This window comes from Nilaparvata lugens, chromosome X (assembly GCF_014356525.2).
Source record: "Nilaparvata lugens isolate BPH chromosome X, ASM1435652v1, whole genome shotgun sequence".
Taxonomy (NCBI): Eukaryota; Metazoa; Arthropoda; class Insecta; order Hemiptera; family Delphacidae; genus Nilaparvata; species Nilaparvata lugens.
This window is the reverse complement of record NC_052518.1, coordinates 36,735,521-36,755,661: the sequence shown is the minus strand read 5'-3', so window position 1 is coordinate 36,755,661 and position 20,141 is coordinate 36,735,521. Positions and strand designations below refer to the sequence as shown.

The 20,141-nt window shown below is 37.1% G+C and overlaps 1 protein-coding gene across 1 annotated transcript in view; it reads left to right on the top strand.

The window, feature by feature from the left end:
* The window catches only part of LOC120354997 (dynein heavy chain 7, axonemal-like), a 423,355-nt gene that overhangs the window by 355,036 nt on the left and 48,178 nt on the right, over positions 1–20,141 (top strand). Inside the window, exon 10 of the mRNA XM_039443220.1 lies at positions 7,239–7,517. Coding sequence (XP_039299154.1) covers positions 7,239–7,517 — 279 coding nt within the window. The remainder of the gene's footprint in view (positions 1–7,238; positions 7,518–20,141) is intronic.

The window sequence follows — 20,141 nt, the reverse complement described above, 5'->3', positions numbered from 1 at the left end:
ATTAGTTGTTGTTCTACATCCAACGATGTAGAAAATTCGACCGTTGTGTTGTTGACCGTCACTGCACATGTTTGAGATTGTAATGATCAGCTTTGTGATGTTCGTTTCTTGGTTGACACCGGGAGTCAGTGTCATTTTGTTACAGCCAAATTGTTTCGGCGTTTGAGACTACCATTCCAGCCCATGAAAACTGTTGTTCGTGGATTCGGTGGTGGTACTAGTGAAGTTCGAGGTTGTACTTGTGTGTCGATTCAGTCGAAGTTGGATCCTACCATCAAGTTTCCAATGGATGCCACAGTGGTAGATAAAGTCATCGACAAGTTTCCATCTTGTGAAATTGACAGATCCAAACTTCATCATCTTGAAAATCTCACACTGGCTGACGACAAATTCTACCTTCCTAGTAGAATAGATGGCATCATTGGTGCGGAGTTAGTTCCTCACTTGCTATGTTGGAGTCCTAGTATAGGTGAATCGCACGAATTGATGACTGTTAATAGTGTCTTTGGTCACATTCTGATGGGGAGAGCGCCGATTCTCACTTCAACAACAAATGTGTCGAATTGTTTTACAGCCATCTGTAGTCCATTCGTTAGTAGTCCATTGTTGGATAGTTTTGTGGAACGTTTTTGGGAGTTGGAATCGTGCCCTGCACCAAGCTGTCAACTAAAACTGAAGAGTTGGAGTGTGAGGTGAATTTTCGGAAGTCTGTAGATTGTGTGAATTCTGGTCGTTTTGTTGTTGCCTTGTCATTTGCGGAGCCGCCCAGCAGCTTGGGAGACTCGTATGCTGTTGCCGAACGCAGACTGCTGACTTTGGAGAGATGACTGGAGCTTGACAGCAATACTCGTATTTCATATCATGAAATATTGATTGATTACCTACGTCAGGGTCACATGTTGTTTGTAGCAGATCAGACAGACCGAGGTGGTTACTACATACCACATTATGCCATCATGAAAGCAAGCAGCACTACCACGCCCATCCGAATTGTATTTGATGCTGGTTCCGGAACATCATCGGGTTTGTCATTGAACCAAGTTCTTCATGCTGGTCCCAAATTGCAGACTGACATTTTTGATTTGTTAGTTAATTTTCGTTTGTTCCCAATCGCACTAACTGCCGACATTAAACAAATGTATCGACAGATATTAGTGGAGGATTCTTGCCGTCGTTATCAGCATGTATTGTGGAGATTTTCGCCGGAGGATCCAATCGAAATTTATCAGCTAAATTGTGTTGTTTTTGGTGTTTCAAGCTCTCCATATTTGGCGCTTCGCACCGTCCACCAGCTTTTAGAGGAGGATGAAAATCGTTTTCCAGCAGCCAAGGCGAGAATACCAAGAGACATATTCATGGACGACTTAGTCACATCTGTCGCCAAAGAGTCAGAGGCCGTGGAGCTGTATCGTCAGTCCAAGCAGCCGTTTGAGGGAGAAGGTTTCTCGCTCACAAATTCACCATCAATGTTGGAGAAATTCTTGGAGGAAAAGAAATCGTTTTTGTACAAGGATTTCAAAGCAGACAACTCCTTGGCTATCTTGGGATTGAATTGGCAACCTAGTACTGATCTGTTTCAGTTTTCAGTCAAGAGTGGTGAGGTCGTTGCTACTAAGCGTTCTATTCTGTCAGTGATGGCTCGTATCTATGATCCACTTGGTCTCTTGTCACCGTTTACATTATTTCTAAAATGTCTTGTCCACAAACTGTGGAAATTGGGAGCTGATTGGGACGAGAAGCTGCCTGAGTCTATCTGCACTCTTTGGGAGAATTGTCAAAAAGAGTTGCCTCTATTGTTTAAATTTGCTGTTCCACGTCACGTTGGTTTGTTTCAGGATTCTCACATCAGTTTGATTGGTTTTTGTGACGCATCATTGTCTGGTTATGGTGCAGTTATCTATGTGAAGTCGCAGAAGGAGAGCAAGGAGCAAAGAGTTGTATTATTGTGTTCAAAGTTCAAGGTAGCACCATCTAAAGTTGTTTCAATACCTCATTTGGAGTTGTGTGCGGCACTCTTGTTGACAGAACTCATGAATTCAGTAGTCGCTATTATTAGTGAACGTTGTCATGTGTCTCGTATTGTCGCACTCTCTGATTCTACAGTCACTTTGTGTTGGATTAATGCTCCATCCGCAAAATGGCAAACTTTTGTTGGTAATCGCGTCTCAAAAATACAGTATTCTTGTATACAGGAGTGGATGCATGTTGCCGGAATTGAAAATCCTGCTGACTGTTTGTCTAGAGGTTCATCACCAGTTGAGCTTGTAAGCTTTCCTTTGTGGCTCTCAGGTCCATCATGGATAGCAGAGGACGAATGCGATTGGCCCATCCAAACTCAAATGGAAGAGATAGTGAATCCACTGGAGGCGAAAAAACCGTCAGTGTTGTCAGTCACAAAATCTCCTGATTGTAACAGCAATGCAATATATTCATTGATTGGTCGTTGTTCGGATTATGGTCGTCTTTTGAGAATTGTAATTCCTGTTCTCAAATTCTTACGAATCTTACCCCAATCAGAAGAATCAGATTTCGATGTTGCTGAGAGGTATCTATGTAAAGTGGTACAGAAGATACATTCTTCATCTGAATTTGTGCAATTAGAGAAGGGAGAAGATTGTTCTATGCGCCTATGTAGCCTGTCTCCATTCATTGATAGAGGTGTGATTCGTGTCGGCGGTCGTTTGTCTCATGCTGGATTTGAATTTGAGACTTGTCATCAGATGATCTTACCAAAATCTGACGCTTTCGTATTGATGTTAATTGATTATCATCACAAGAAGAATTGTCATGCTGGACCTTTGTTATTGTTGTCCTTGATCAGACAGAAGTTCTGGATACTGTCTACTCGCTCTATTATTCGTATTTGTGTCTTTAAGTGTAATCGTTGTTTCCTCATTTGACCTAGTAATAATGCCATTATTCCGAAAATGGGTGACCTGCCTGCTTGTCAAGTGTCAAAATGCAAACCATTTGAGAATTGTGGTGTGGATTACACTGGTCCTCTGCGTATTACTATGACGAGACGTCGTAATCCTTGTGTTTTGAAAGCCTACATTTGTCTGTTTGTGTGTATGGCAACAAAGGCGGTACATATTGAGTTGGTATCAGATCTATCAACGCCCATGTTTTTAGCTGCATTTCGTCATTTTTTGTCACGTCGTGGACCCTGTCGTGTGATGTATTCCGATTGTGGTACTAATTTTGTAGGTGCCAAGGAACAGTTGCGAAAAATATCTCAACTTTTGAACTCGTCCAAGTTTCAAACCACATTGACTAGTCAACTCGCCGAACACAAAATTGATTGGAAATTCATTCCCCCTGGTTCACCGCATTCTGGAGGTCTGTGGGAGGCAAATGTCAAATCTATAAAGTTGCATCTGTTCCGAGTAATTGGCAATCAACTTCTCACCTATGAGGAACTGAACACTATATTGGTGCAGATTGAAGGTGTCCTGAATTCCCGCCCGCTGTGTGTACTGAGTGAGGATCTGCGTGAACCGCTGGCTTTAACACCAGTGCACTTTTTGACTCTAACACCGTTGAAATCGTTTCCCATGTGGGACGTGGACAGTGTCCCTGTGAATCGTCTCACCTGGTATGAATTGATCAGTCAACTTATTCAATCGTTCTGGAACCGATGGAGAAGAGAGTACCTGCACGAACTTCAAAGTTGTAAAAAATGGTTGAAATCACCCACTTCTATCAGCGTGGGAACGGTTGTGGTAGTAGACCAACCAAACACACCTCCATTGCAGTGGCCACTGGGTGTCATTGAACAAGTGTTTCCGGGAAGTGACGGCAAGGTTCGAGTGGCGAGTGTTCACCTAAAAACTGGTATTCATGAGAGACCAGTAACAAAATTATATCCACTCCCAACTCAATAGTTGTTGTGATTGTTGCATTTTTTCTTTCGTGTTGTTTTTCTGGTGTTGGTTTTTTGTTCTTTTTGGCATGTCTACCTTTCCTTGGTTTTTTCAGTTTTGTAACTTGGCTGAAAAATAGTTTATCAGAGGCGGGGGTATGGTCTGGCTTGAGAATTCGAATTGTAGTGCCAGAATGCCAGACTGAAGTTCTGCCAATAGCAGGCTTGTGTTTGCGCCAGCGCAGACCGTCCTGCTGCTTTGGCCTTCTTGATGTCCTTGTCGAGTATGTCTTGTCTCATCAGCCCGTTGTCTTTCTTGTAAATAATTGTTTGAGTGTCGTGTGTGTGAATTATGAATATAACAGCGTAAATAGTATTGAATTGAATTTATTTGAATCAGATTTGAATTCATAAAGAATCCAGTTTGAGCTTTGTTCAAAACACAGTGCATAGCCTGCAAGTTGAACGCGAAAAGGCAGCCCGGAAGCGAAAACCTGTCTTTTCCCAGATTTCATCCCACCCTGAACCTGACCAAAACACCTAATAAAGGCTTTGAAGGGCAAGTAGTCAAGATTGGAATAAATTTAGTGAGTTTTTGCTTTTTTTTATTGTTCATTAATGCAGAGTTTAACTGTACAAATAACCTGGCTCAAATTGGAGATTGAATTTTGCCCCTTGTTTGTATTTGATTATTCAAATAGAGAATTACAGTCCTCTGGTAGCTCCAGCCTGAGCTTTGTTCAGAACAGTAAACAAACTATAATTCAGTGATGCAGAACTGGTATGCTTACCAAAACTGGGCCACAGCGCATGTGCAGAGTTTATGCATTGTGGGTGAGTTTCAAAGAGAGGTATCTGATAGATAACCGAAAGATAACATCTGATAAGTTGAAAATATGCTCACCAAAACTGTACCACAGCACATGAGCAGAAAAGATGCATTGTGGGTAAGTTTCAAAGAGAGGTATCTGATTGATAACCAAAAGATAACATTTGTTATGTTGAAAATCGGTTATTAATGATATCTAACTGATGTGTATCAGAGACATATCATGTGATATGTATATTTTACATATCATTGATACATAACTGATATATATCTGAAACTTTCTGTGCTGTGTAGGAGGATGTCTTATAGCCATTCTGTCAAAGTTGTGTTTCCTAAAGCTATCAAAAGAAAAAGGGACCCAACATTCACGAACAGTGGAAGAACACATCTTGTCAATTTTATTAAAAAATAAATAGATTTCGTCCAAATTATTAAAATCATCAACCCTTTCTCTCATCCATCTAGGTTGGCAAACAACATATTCATCATCACTGTCACTCTTCCTATGCTCTTATTCTAGCATTCGGTCTTTCTGTATTGGAACAACAAATTAATCTTATAAGGAATAATGGTAAAAACCTTGAATAAATAATTAAACATAACCTCAACAGACTACTTTCAACATGACAGTAAACAGAACACCGCCATTCTTTTCTTAACGAAAGATTACACATGTTACTGACAAAATCTATAATGGCTCATTAACGTGTGGTAAAATCCGATTTTGTCAGTTAAGGGCTAATTGGAGTTTACACTTCCTCTAAAGACACGTTCAGTTCCTGGCCTCATTTTTGATTATGGATACGTTTAGAATCCATAATCAAAGGTTCTATTCACTCCAAAGTTAGTATTCTCGGGAAAAGTTCAAGGTCATTCAGAGTGTACTAGGCCCCCAGTATTTATTAGCGGCAAGCGTTCATTATAGCATCATAACCACTCCAAAGCTAGTTAGTAAAATGGATTTTAGACGAGGCGTGTAGCTAGCCACTTGTTACTGGCGACTGGCCACACGTCTCGTGTGGCCAATACAAGCCAAGTCAACAAACCCCGAGACATGTCAACTTACCCTCTTGTGGAAGGTCACGTGATCACGAGTGCCCCAGTGTAAATGTCGCACTGGCAAGTTACAAGTCACTTCTTGAATAAGAATGAGAATAAGAATGATTTTTATTACTTTTTAGTGCATACAAACAATGCTATCGGAAACGTCAAAGTATACATTATAAATACATCATAATAGAATAAAGGTTTCATTCCATTCAGGACACAAACAATGCTATTGGAAACCTCTATTTAAGGTTTCCTCCTTGTTACAGAGGCTATCACACTTCAAAGTGTGACTTCAAAGTCACTGTACTTCTTGTCAGTTTACAGTGCTCCAACTGACAAGTTTTCGAGCCTTCCTACTTTAAAGCCGACATTTACGCCCTCAAGCGCCTCCGAGGTAAGTCAAAAAGTGACTTTTACACATGACTAGTAAAAGCGATTTTGGGGGTTAGCAGTCCACTGGCCGATCCATTGTACAGAATAGCAATAAGAATAAGCAGATGCTATGAATGGGAGGACTTGGGTGTCATTGATCATCAGGGTCAGTGACAGAGGAAGGCCACAAGTGATAAATAGGTAGTGTCATGTATATACTTGCAATACGATAATATAATGATGATGATTGTATCAGTACCTAACACCACTCATAAAAAAGAATCAGTTGATCTTCTAAAAGAATCAGCAAAGATCTTCAAAGCAAAGCTTCCAGCATTGAACAGTTTGAATTCATCTTCAAGTATAAGTATAAAGTATTTCACAGATATCAAGAAGATTCAAGATTGTCTTCCCATCTGAAGCAATCTATATCTACAAGCAATCATAAATTTCAAGTTTATGCCAAACTACAATCTTTATAGCTAGTATATTATGAAAGCGAAATGGTTCCCATATTTTATTCACATAACAGATTTCATCAAAAGAGCTCAAAATCTACATTTAAACGTTAGGCGCTCAAATCCCAAAAATGAATAATCCGAATAGAAATTGAAAGAAAATTTTTTTTGAGATTTTTTCATTTTCATGAATTGACAATACCCAAATCAAATGTTTCAACATTCAATATTGTTCATTGTATACAATATTCTTCAACAAATAATTCCTTTCCATGGGAAGGTACTGATTCAATCATCATTATCAATATCGTTCTGTGAGTATAAACATAAGCTTGTGGCCTTCGCCCGTCACTGTCTCTGATGATTAATGACACCAAAGTCCTCCCATTCATAGCGTCTGTCTATCCTTATTGTTATTCTGAACAATGAGCGTCTGTCTGTCCTTATTGTTATTCTGATCAATGGATCGCACAGTGGAGTACTTTTTCCCTGGTCGCTCATCGGAGATCACTCATCGGACGGACGACACCGTAGAAGCAACTTGTACACGCCTCATCTAGAATCCCTTTTAAGGCTCCAAAAACCTTAGGTACTAGCCTTGACTAGCTCTTATTCACTTTGCTCACAATCAATAAGATAATAATTCATTGAACTTTTGTTTTTGCAGCTACCAATATCAGTGTTGCAGAGAGCAATAAAAATGACGTTTGAACCCCCAACAGGGTTGAAGCAGAATATGATGTCAATATTCTGTTCGGAACCGGTGACTGATGATAACTTTTTCTATGGTTGTCCCGGTAAAGATAGACAATTCACCAGATTGCTATTTGGCATGTGTTTTTTCCATGCAGTAATTCTAGAAAGGAAGAATTTTGGTCCTATAGGGTGGAATATTCCTTACAGTTTCAATGAGTCTGATTATAAAATATCAGTTCAACAATTGCAGGTTTGTTTCATCTGTCTGATTATGGACCTGTATGATCATACTGATCTCTCTGATTATGTCATTCATGTTCATATATTGTTATCATTATTGATAGATTGAGTGTTTTATTTATGCAGATTACAATATATACTGGCTTACACACTTATATAATATAAACGCTTACAATACATTTTTAAATGAATTTACTCATTGAAACTGAAAAAATGATTATCAAGATACATGATTAGAGAAAAAAAAATGCAATTAAGAAATTCCTTCAAGATAATATTGTTTTGTATCCGCATAAGTTTTGTATCAGTTCAGTCTGAGATTTGAATGAGAAAGGCTGTAGTTCTATTGAGCTCCCTTAAAGCCAGCTTATAATTATTATACAACCAGCCAGTTTATTCCCTTAAGAACTGTAAAGTAACTGTATTTAATGTTCTAAGTTGAATGTCAGATGATATATTGTTCGTTGTTCCCTTTATTGCTACAACAAACCATCATTATATTCATTTCTTTAGAAAAATCTACGACTGTTTTATAGCTTCACTTCCATAATAATAATTTGGACTATATCATTATGAACAATATGAACACATTGATCTTTTTTCAAACTCATTTTATGAATATAAGAACCATTGTGATCTGAATCCAATAATTCTTCCAGTATTTAAGACTCAACTTTTGAATTGTTATTATTCTGTCAATTGTACTTTTCTCTAAAATCTTTGAAAATATTTCATCTTTATCTCCTCTCTTTTCACATTTTTCTTCATAATTATGTAGACTAATCAATTTGATTATTTTCATGTGTATCTATTTTTATTTATTATTTTTTCTAATATATTTCATTAGTTGATTTGTAGTAAAATAGTAATTCACTATTTTAGATAAGTTGATTTGTTGTTTCAGTTACTTGTGTAAATGAGGCTCTTCATGGATCTCTGTGAAAATGTATAAATATATAAAAAGTGAATAAATGTAATGACGGACCTTTGAGCATGTCATTGTCCAATCTTTGGAGATAATACTCAGAATATTTTTCCCAGTAACTATCTACCAAAACGTTAATTCTAATCATTCAACTGAGGAATTATTTACAAATGTAAAAAGGTGTAGAAGTTTATATATAGTATGAGAAGTTGAGGAATAAACAAAGAATTGATGAATAATTAAAATAAAAATTATTATGGAAGTGAAAAAAATGGAAATTATAGATAATTGAAATGGATTAGTCTAATAGTGGATCTGGGTAATGAGCTTTCAACAATATGGTGCAGTGCTGCTCCAGTCTGATGACATTCCTTCATTCATGAATGTGGGCTCCCTATCCAATCATTTTTCAACCTAAAAGCAAAGAGTGCCAGATGATACAGGTGGAGACTGAGGACTGACAGTAGAATGTTATACAGTATGAATGAGGTGTGTTCAAAAAGGTAAGGTGACTTTTTGAATTTCGCGGGCAACACTCATTTGATTTCCTTCTTTCTTTCTCTATTGTGATGGTAGACATTTCCTGAGCATATAAATATTCAAAGATTCAAGTGAATAGCATGTTAATAGTGAGGTCCTTGTTATAATGGCAGTGGAGAAAGATGAGAGAAATACGTTGCTGATCCTCTGTCTTGTCAATGTCTTCTATATATGATAGGTGATACAGGTTTATTGATATAATATTAACGGTTCATTCTCGTCTAAAATGATCAATTATGTTTTATTAAGCAAGAAATTATATTTTTCGAAAATTTTATGAAGAATTTTCATGATTGAGATGAAATATTTTGTCAATTAATTATGAATTCTACATTGTTAAAAAACGATCTGACAACAGAGCAAAGCGAGAAAGATACCTGAATGATAGACAAGGATAGCAATACCATTGCTAATCAAACACTACTATTATAACGAGGACCTCACTATAGTTTACTTTTTGACAGTAACAAAGCTCAGACATATTTTGGTGTGTTCCATGATTTTTGATCTCAGTGATTCAGTGTGCTTCAACTTGGATGATTGAGTCCTAGTTTCAACGTCATGACCGTATACACATGCTTCGGCACCTGTTATGACCCTTTTGAGCGAATCTGGGTCATCATTGACATCATCCAAGAGCTTTTGAGCGACCGACCGTGTTCTCTAAAATTTTCGAAAGAGGAGTTCATATACCATACAGTTGAACTCATTTTGAAAGAAATATTTTTTGTGGGTTGAAGAAACGAGACAGGGCTGTGCTACCTGTACACTTGGCTATTGTTCCAAAAAGGTTCATCCTCAAACTCTCGAGTATCACACTCTATTGTCCTCTGATTCCGCTCCATTACCCTCATCAGTAGCCTGAGTGGACTTCTTCTCCATTCCTACACTTCTTCCTCTCTTTAAATCTTTAAAAGTGACTACTTCTTCATCTTCTTCTTCTTCTCCATTCCTCCACTTCTTCCTCTCTTTGAAAGCAACTACTTCTTCCTCTTCTTCTTCTTCTCCATTCCTCTACTTCTTCCTCTCTTTGAAAGTGACTACTTCCTCCTCTTCTTCTCCTCCTCTTTTCCTCCACTTCTTCCTCTCTTTGAAAGCAAGCTATTATACATAATAAATTTTTTAAGTCGAAAAAAAAGCTCGAGCACCCGTAAATAGCTTCTACTTGAATCCATTCTGTTTCAGTAGATAATTCTTCTTCATCGGTATTATAATTGTACATATTTTTTTCTTCATCCTTAGATTTACTCTCTAATGCTGATAATCTAGTTGGAAGCTGCTCAAGTTGGATTTTAAGTTCAGAACTTATTTTTTATGATTACTGGAATTTTGTTTTAGCTTTGCTCCAAGCTTTAAATAAAAGTTTTTCGCATTCTGATTGAATTCTATCAATTCAAACCTTGTAGGAGATATATTCATTTTCTTCAGTTACTGTAATACCAGTCATATCTTTGTTTTGATAGTAACAATATAGTTAGGCCAGTTTCACATGGCAGAGTCCTCGCTCCTGGAAGATCATATTACCAAAGATCATATTTAATATTTTGCAGCTCTCCTTTGCTTTCACATGGGGATCTTACGAATAACAACTAAGCCGACGTTTGCTCAAAGTATGACTCATCACTTTCTCTCAAAGTCTAACTTCCTTAAAAATATAGATAGAAGATTTCTGATTTCGGATTTGGATTCAGCGACCCCAAATTCTTTAAAGCGTAATTCTCATTTCCAAAAATATCCGAAAACAAGGGAGTTATAGCTGTTTTTATTATACCTTTCCATTATCATATGACTATATAGTAAACGTACTAAGATAATAATACTCATCCCTCACAAAGAGACAGGCAAAGGTTTCAATAAGTTTTTGAGCACCTGAGAAGTTTAAACATAAACATTTTAAATTTTTAAAAGTTCTAGTTTTCTAAAAAAAATATTGAACTATGAAAAGATGAATCCAAATATGAAATCATAAATCATCTCCACTCATCACCCAATAAAATAGAAGGAAGAGGAATGTTGTACAGTAAACTTCACTGAATTTCAATTGTCATTCAACAATCCAATTTATCAGGTTCAAATCATTGAATATCACTTTAAACTCCCAGCAATTATTGACTATTTATTTTTAACAATCAGAAAAATCTATTATGAACAGACAGTATAAACATTGTGCTGATCTGAATTGATCTATGGTAATAATAGGAATTAAAGAATAGAAAATGTCATGCCATTCCAAGTGATGTATGTGTATTAGAACTGTTGAGTGGATAATACAACTATACTATTCATGCTGAAAAAGTCATGAATAGTTCAGACCAGCCTAGCAACTTTGATGCTTTTGAAACAGGAATCTTGTTTTATTTTTATAAAAGAATGATACGGAATGAAAACCATGTATCATAGTACAAAGCAGTTTGATACTTTGTATCATGAGTACTGTATCTGGCCGTAGTCGAGTGGATCAGATGCTGGCTTCATGATTCAGAGGCCCGGGTTCAAATCCCGGCCCGGGCAAGATATTTATCTCGGGCCACTCCCGTGTTTCGGATGGACACGTTAAGCTGTCGGTCCCGGCTGCCTGAAAAGCAGTCGTTAGGTCATGTCAGAGGCCCTGAAATTGATCAGTTGCGACCTGAAAACTCTGACACCAGAACTGAGCCAGCCAGGTCACTCGATATTATTATTATTATTTATCATGAGTAAGATTAACATAATCATGGCTTGTCGATTTTAGTCGCTGAGCTAAATCCTCAGTGTTGCCATAATGCGAAAAGCATAACCATTGTCACAACTATTCTAAATTATCGTACTGTATTTCGTGAAGCCATGCTTTGTTAAAGCCAGTTACTCAGAAAGCGTTTATTTGTTGTTTGATGTTTTGTCGTCCTTATGAATTCTGTTGAATCAAACATAATGTTATTTAAGTAGTCGTGCTGAACCTGGTAGAATTCATAGGAACGGTAAAAAATCAATTTCACGAAAATCGATGTTACATGTAACTGGATTTAGAAGATCAATACGATAATGTGTTCTATTACAGTTTAATCACAGAAATTTTTAAGTGAAAACCTCTAGGCTACTTTCACACCATAGGAGACGTGCAACTTGAACACTGAACAGTGTTCACTGAACAGTGTTCACGTTTTTTTGTCAAAGTACATTGAGTCAAATCATGTCTTTCACCTTTCACATGGTGACCCCTAGTCAGGAACCTCGTTTTATCACGTCTTTTCCCCTCGAGGCAAGCAGAAACCGGCTTGCATCGAGATACTAGCAGACAAATCGTTGCTTTCACATGGTGATTCTACGTCTCTCCGGACACCACTTTTTCTCAAAAACTATCTTTCTTGAAAATGAAGATAGAAAGATTCTGATTTCTAATTTGGATTCAGCAACCCCAAATTCTTTGAAGCGTAATTCCCGTTTTCGAAAATATCAGAAAACAAGGAAGTTATGGCTGTTTTTAATAAAGCTTTCTATTATCATATAATTATATGGTGAAAACGAACAGGTACTGTAGTATTCAGTAGGTATGTACTGTAGCTATTATAATACAACTCACACTGTATTCGTGTAGGAAATTCGGTAGGATATTTATCTTGATTTCTGAAAATACCCCAAAATAAGGGAGTAAGATAACTTTGAAAAACCAAAGTTTTCCTGCCGATTGAACAAACATTGAAAATTAGTCTAAGACATATTATGTCTTAGACTAAAAATGTGTAACAAATATCAGATCACTATTCAAGCTATCAAGCTTTTCATAAATTCATTTGTCTCCTCATGGCAGAAGGTTTGTGCCCAACGTTTTCACTTGAACATCTCTGTGATTAAATTGTGATAGAACACATTATCGTATTGATCTTCTAAATCCAGTTACATGTACATCGATTTTCGTGAAATTGATTTCTTACCGTTCCTATGAATTCCAACAGGTTCAGCACAACTTCTTGAATAACATTATGTTTGATTCAACAGAATTCATAAGGACGACAAAAAATCAAACAACAAATAAACGCTTTCTGAGTAACTGGCTTTAACAAAGCATGGCTTCACGAAATACAGTACGATAATTTAGAATAGTTGTGACAATGGTTATGCTTTTCGCATTATGGCAACACTGAGGATTTAGCTCAGCGACTAAAATCGACAAGCCATGATTATGTTAATCTCACTCCAGATGCTGATGGATGTGTCCAGAGAATAGTAGTGGATTCCCGTTGTTCGGCCTCATGGAGTTCGAGAGCAAAATTGTTTGATGCTATGGTAAGATCTATACTATTATACAGCAGTGGATTATGGGCGCTTAGATACTGGCAACAGCTGGAGGTCATTCAGACAAAGTTCATCAAGTCATCTTTCTATTGGCCAATCAGAACACCAGGCTATGTTGTAAGACTGGAAACAGGACGTCATCATCTTGTCTACAATATTTTTAAATCAGCATTCAACTGGTGGCTTTAAATCCTGAATATGTGCGACAACAGAGCACCAAAGATGTGCTTCAGAAGACTACTTGCAACTGATGCAAATGAGAATAAAAAGTACAATTGGGCTTCACAGATGAAGGAATTCTTCGAGGACATAGGCTACGGTCACATATGGGCACAACAAGACGGGCAAGTGGCAAAGGTTCATAAAACAGAGATATTCAAGTCTTTTCATCGGAAATTGTATAATTTAGATGCGGCTGCGGCAATCAATTCACCTCTTCGTGAGGCCTACCATCAATTGACAACCTACGACATCGCTCCATATCTTGAATCCAACTTACCACATTATAAAGTTAGACTGTTCAGCCAGATAAGGATTTCCAGACATACTGAAGCCATCGTTCTCCACTTGAAAGGTGTCAAGTATACAATCAACCCTCAGGTGCCTTGTCTATTGTGTGGTTACTTTGAAGCAGACGAAACGCTGGAGCACATTTTTCTACATTGTGATTTATATAGCGGTTTCAGACAAAAATATCTGAGGAAATACTCTCTGAATTGCCTGAACGACATTTTAAATATAGGTGATGGTCTGGAAATTAACGACGTCTTTAGTTTCATGTGTCAAATGCTGAGACTAAGATCTTTTGTGCTCTCAGAATAGTATCAACATGGACTGTTGACATGCCAGCAATGATAACTTGGACTTTTTTATTATGAGTAGAAATAATAATATGGAACTCTATTATTGGTTTTGTTGTGTGAAAAACTGTCTCTGTTAATTTATGTGGAACATTTTCAGGAACATTGTAATCGTACACTGTATGAAGCAATAAATAAATTCAATTCAATTCATTATGGCAACACTGAGGATTTAGCTCAGCGACTAAAATCGACAAGCCATGATTATGTTATCTTACTCATGATACAAAGTATCGAACTGCTTTGTACTATGATACATGGTTTTCATTCTGTATCATTATTTAATAAAAATAAAACAAGATTCCGGTTTCAAAAGCATCAAAGTCGCCAGGCTGGTCTGAGCTACTCATGACTTTTTCAGTATGCATTATCCACTCAGCAGTTCTAATACACAGACATCACTACTTGGAATGGCATGACATTTTCCATTCTTTCAATTCCTATTATTAGGGAATTGAAAATGTTTATGTTTAAACTTCTCAGGTGTTCAAAAACTTCTTGAAACCTTTGCCTGTCCCTTTGTGAGGCAGGAGTATTATTATCTTAGTACTTTTACTATATAATCATATATGATAATGGAAAGCTATATAAAAAGCAGCTATAACTCCCTTGTTTTTGGGTATTTTTGAAAATGGGACTTACTCTTAAAAGAATTTGGGGTAGATGGATCCAAATCCGAAATCAGAAATCGTCTATCTATATTTGTAAGGAAGTTAGACTTTGACAAAAAGTGATGAGTCATACCTTGAGCAAACGTCGGCATAGTTGTTAGATCTGTCGGCTTATTTGTAAGATCCCCATGTGAAAGTACAGGAGAGTTGCAATAGGAGCAGCAATAGGCCTATCCAGTGAGGATTATCAGTAATATCCGAACTCGGCTACAGTCATAGTTGCTGACAATGCGGGCGAGCGCTCGCACATACACACACTCACACAATTCGGCAATGCCGTTTTCACTGACACAACAGTTGGATGGTATACTTTTAGAATAGTTACATGAATATCACAAAACATGTTTACTTGCTTCGGCTTCTGAAAGCTGACAGTGACATAAAGATTGATGAAATTAAATAATTATCATGGACTTGTTGCTATAACAACCCCGGCTACTCGCCTTCCTCATGGAAGCTACTCACTACAACTGTCATCATCTCCAATTACAACCAGGCAACAAATCTTTGATGTAGCGCCTCATTACTTAGAAAGCATGGTAAACGCGCTCGACTGGCCATGGTAGGTATGCGTTGAAGCTACAGACAAGTTTCGTCCACGAGTCTGTCGCTCATGCCCCTGATGTTGCAGCTCTGGAGCTATCTTTTTTCTGAGTAGCGAGCGTCAGCCATCTGCTTTCTTGAAGGCAGTTTTAGCTAGTAGGTAAACCACCTTACATATTTGTACCTTTGCACCTTACATATGTTACTTGTATTTTCTGAAATTTATTATTGAATCTAGATCAGTGATCAAGTAATTGTTATTCAATTATTCCCAATGGTTCATTTGATGAAACTCAACTTGCTCACAAGCTGTATACAGACTGACTTGCGTTACATACAATACGTGGTTACACATCACATGCGCTTTTCCTCAGCTGATGATATGCGTATTATATTAGAATAGAATAGAAAATATATTTATTGATACAAGAAAAAACATAACATGACAATCAATCAATATCAATTTGATGATTACACAAGTATATATATATATATATTATGACATGACATCTATTACTTTGCACCTTACATATGTTACTTGTATTTTCTGAAATTTATTATTGAATCTAGATCAGTGATCAAGTAATTGTTATTCAATTATTCCCAATGGTTCATTTGATGAAACTCAACTTGCTCACAAGCTGTATACACACTGACTTGCGTTACATACAATACGTGGTTACACATCACATGCGCTTTTCCCCAGCTGATGATATGCGTATTATATTAGAATAGAATAGAAAATATATTTATTGATACAAGAAAAAACATAACATGACAATCAATCAATATCAATTTGATGATTACACAAGTATATATATATATATATATTATGACATGACACCTGTTGGTCGTCTGCCAAGTTGAGCTATTTTATTGATTTAAAATTTACATGCAAGTATTTGAAATTGAATTTCATCCAATTTCAGAAATTCTAAATTTTAAACAATTTTGAAATCAATAAACCAAAGAGATCATGGCAACAAAATAATTACATATGAAATTACATTATACTACATATGCAGGAGTAAAAAAAAGCAGTGAAACCATCAAGTATTATATTCCTGTATATTAAGCATTTTTCTGTAAGCCCAAGCATTCCTCACAAAACCTATCAGCGCCCTCCAATCACTACCATTCAAAAACACTGCTACCTGATCCTCTGATAGCTCTCTATCGCCTGAATGCGCTCCTCTTATCTCTGCTAGTACTGGACACCTTCCGATGAAATGCATTGTATCCTCCCTTTCCCTCCTATTGCATAACGTACATATGGTCTGAATTCCCTCTCTTCCCACACTACCATTTAAGTACCATAGACCTCCCCTTGATCTGAATATGATTGACTTCTCATTGCGGGTGAGATTGGCTCCTATATAATTATTGTGTTCGGTGATTGGGTACAAACGTGAGTAGACAGAATAATTTACAGATTGCCTTGCTCTTTCTCTCCATTTCTCATTACATTCGTTTTTTATACATTCATTAATATCATTTAAACTTTGCCTTAGTACATCCCGCATTCCTTCCTCCCATCTTGGCAATTCAATGTTATATTCTTCTGCCTGCTCTTTCCACACTTTATACCATCCTACTTTCTGTTCAAACATTTTCTGTGCAAGTTTTCGTGGCAGCCTGTTTGGTCGCAAAGAAAGGGTTCTTATAATATAGCTGTAATGCATCTCAAATAAATAATGGTGTAAATTATACTTATTGATTTCCAAATAAATGATATAATTGGGTGTTGATTGCGGTAACGAAAATCATTTCTTGATAAAGGCTCTATGTAACCGTTCTACTTCTTCAAATTGTTTATATCCCCACACCTGACCACCATAGCTCACAAGAGCTCTTACCACCGCATCAAACATTACCTACTTACTCTCGATGTTTATTTCATTTTGGGCCACAAAACTATTCCACACATTATTCAATGTAAACTTTGCCACTGACACTCCCTCTCTAACATGCTCACTGAACGCCAACTGAGGAGTGAATGTTACGCCTAGATATTTGTACTTGTTTACAACTTTGATCCGCTTTTCTCCCCTGTACCACCTCTCATGATGGGCCAGTCTCCCTCCCTTTCTCATCGTCATTATCTTAGTTTTGTCGGTATTGATTGTAAGTCCCCACGTCTCACAGTAATGTTTCAAACATATTATCATTTTTTGTAATGCTTTCGGCGTGGATGCGATCAGAATCAAATCATCGGCATACATAAGTCCTTTAATATTCAATTCGTCCACCCATATCCCTTCTTCCATATTATCAATAAATCTTTAATAAACAGGGTGAATAAAATCGGGGACAACAAGCAGCCTTGTATCAATCCGTTCTCTGTATAGAATGCATTACCCAGCCCATCCTTCTTATTTTGACTATTTTCACACCAAACAAAGGCCCGTGTATTGTCATATAATTTCTGGACAATACTCACAAATTTGCTAGACAACCCAATCTGAAACAACTTATAAATTGAAACATTACGATCTATTTTATCTGAAGCGGCCTTGAAGTCAACATACAAACAATAAACTCTATCTCTCCTTCTCCTCAGTTTTAAATTGATGATGCTGTATAAACTGAATAATATATTATCCACTGTACTGTATCCTTTCCTAAATCCCACCTGTTCCTCATTCATTACTTCATAATTCTCTACCCATTCGTTTAATCTATTCAGAAAAAATCCTGAGAAAATTTTTGCAAATGCATTGATGAATTGTATGCCTCTGTAATTAGCAACTTCATTCAAATCACCTTTTTTATGAATTGGGAAGATAACCGCTTCTGAAAAATTGTCAGTCACCAATCCTGTATCATAAATATAATTATAAAAATTGAGCAGCAAATTTGAGAATTGATCTGGAGCTGATTTGGAAAATTCTGCCGGTATGCCGTCAGTGCCCGGAGCTTTATTACATTTTGCCTTTTTCAATACCAAATTCAGTTCTTCTTTCGTTATTTTTGCATCTAGTTTTTGGTCCTCTATGAACGGTATGGCATATGCTATCTTATCTGCCTCAACTTCAACGGAAAGTGAGTTTTTGAAATGTTCTACCCAGCTTCCAATATCTATCTGGCCTGTACACTTGAAGGATGTTCTTTTAAACTTTTTCACCGAGTCCCAAAACTGTTTCAAGTCGCGCACAGTTTCCAAGCATTTTCTAATATTATCATAATACTCGGCTTTTTAGTTTTACACGTGTACAAGTGAATGTACTTTTTGTTTTCCTCTACATAGATTTGTCTAGCTTGTTGACTATTCACCCTCCTAAAAAGTCTAAGACAGGCAAAACTTCTTTTTCTCGCTTTATCACATTCCCAATCAAACCATATCTGTTTCGCATGTTTATTTTCTCTCTTAGAAATTCTTGCATTGTTATCCGCTGCTTCATGAACGGTATTGATAACCTTTTCTGCGGCTTGACTACTATCGGGTCACAAGATAACATCACAGCTGCTCTCCGATAACTTATTACGGTACTCTGTTGCATCTACTTTTGACCAAATCAGCTTGGGCAAAAACGTTAAACTATCAGATGTTGAATTCGAAATGTCTCCTTTCAATTGAACTACTATTGGCATATGGTCAGAAAAGCTTTCAGTCAGGACTTCAAAACTATTTACAGCTGCTAGTGTACTCATCGTCACACAACATGAATCGATAACTGAGCATCCTACTCTTGTAACATAGGTGAATTCTCCCTTATCATCTGTTGCTGTCCTCCCGTTAAACACACTCATATTAAATTCCTTACACATATTGAGTATTCTACGCCCATTCCTATTCAAAATTCCATCTTTAGAATTTCGTTCAACATTTATCACCCAATCACTCTGCATGATTTCATCCGGTATTATTTGACATTTCCCTATGCGTCGATAAAACCAACAATATTAAATTCTCACCCATCGCTCTGCCTTCTAAGAATCCATTCAGTTTGTTAAAGTCAGCACTCCAGCTTTCTCCAGGCGTTGGATAGACTGACAAAATATGAATTATTTCTCCATATCTATCACATTTGAGAGTTATTATTGGCCACTCTTCTAAGTGAGTGAATTTACAAGCTTCCCTCCTATTAAACATATACCTATAAACCATCATTATGCCTCCCTTTGCGCTACCAAATCCTGACGTTCTAGTTGCTGGCACCCAAAATATTATATCCTGGAAAATAGCCCTCTAAACGATTAAAATCTTTCTCCTCGACGAACGTTTCGCATAGAATAAAAATATCATAATTCTCTAAGAAATCAAGAAAATAATTTTAACTCACCTTTCCACTAAGACCTGCTACATTATAAGCCAACACACTTAATTCATTTATTTCTTTTACCTGGCAGACGACCTTATCCTATTCATTAGACCGTTTATTTGAGTGTTCATTAGATTGTTCATCTTTCTTCGAAACACTATTAATTATTTCAGTAAAGTCCATCTTCAAAATCCGATTCAATCTCTCCAGCCCATCCTCGTTCCCACACCGTAGACCATCCTCCGCCTCCCACGTGAAGATATGTCCCTCAACAATCAGCTGTTCCCCCTTCACAACAGAACTCCGCACGCCACTCATCTTCAATATTTCTTTTTTGAGTAGAAATAGTCTATTACGCCGTATTCTTGTCGGAAGCGAATAGTCTTTATGCACTATTCCTTCATATATCCTGTTCCTTTCAGTTTCCCTGTATTCCCTGGAACTACATCAATGTCGCGATCCACCGGGATAGGAGCAATTATCGGCGCATTGTCTCTTTTTTTGCCCAAGATGTGACCACGATTGACCCCCACTTGTATATTACACTTCAGTACATTTGTA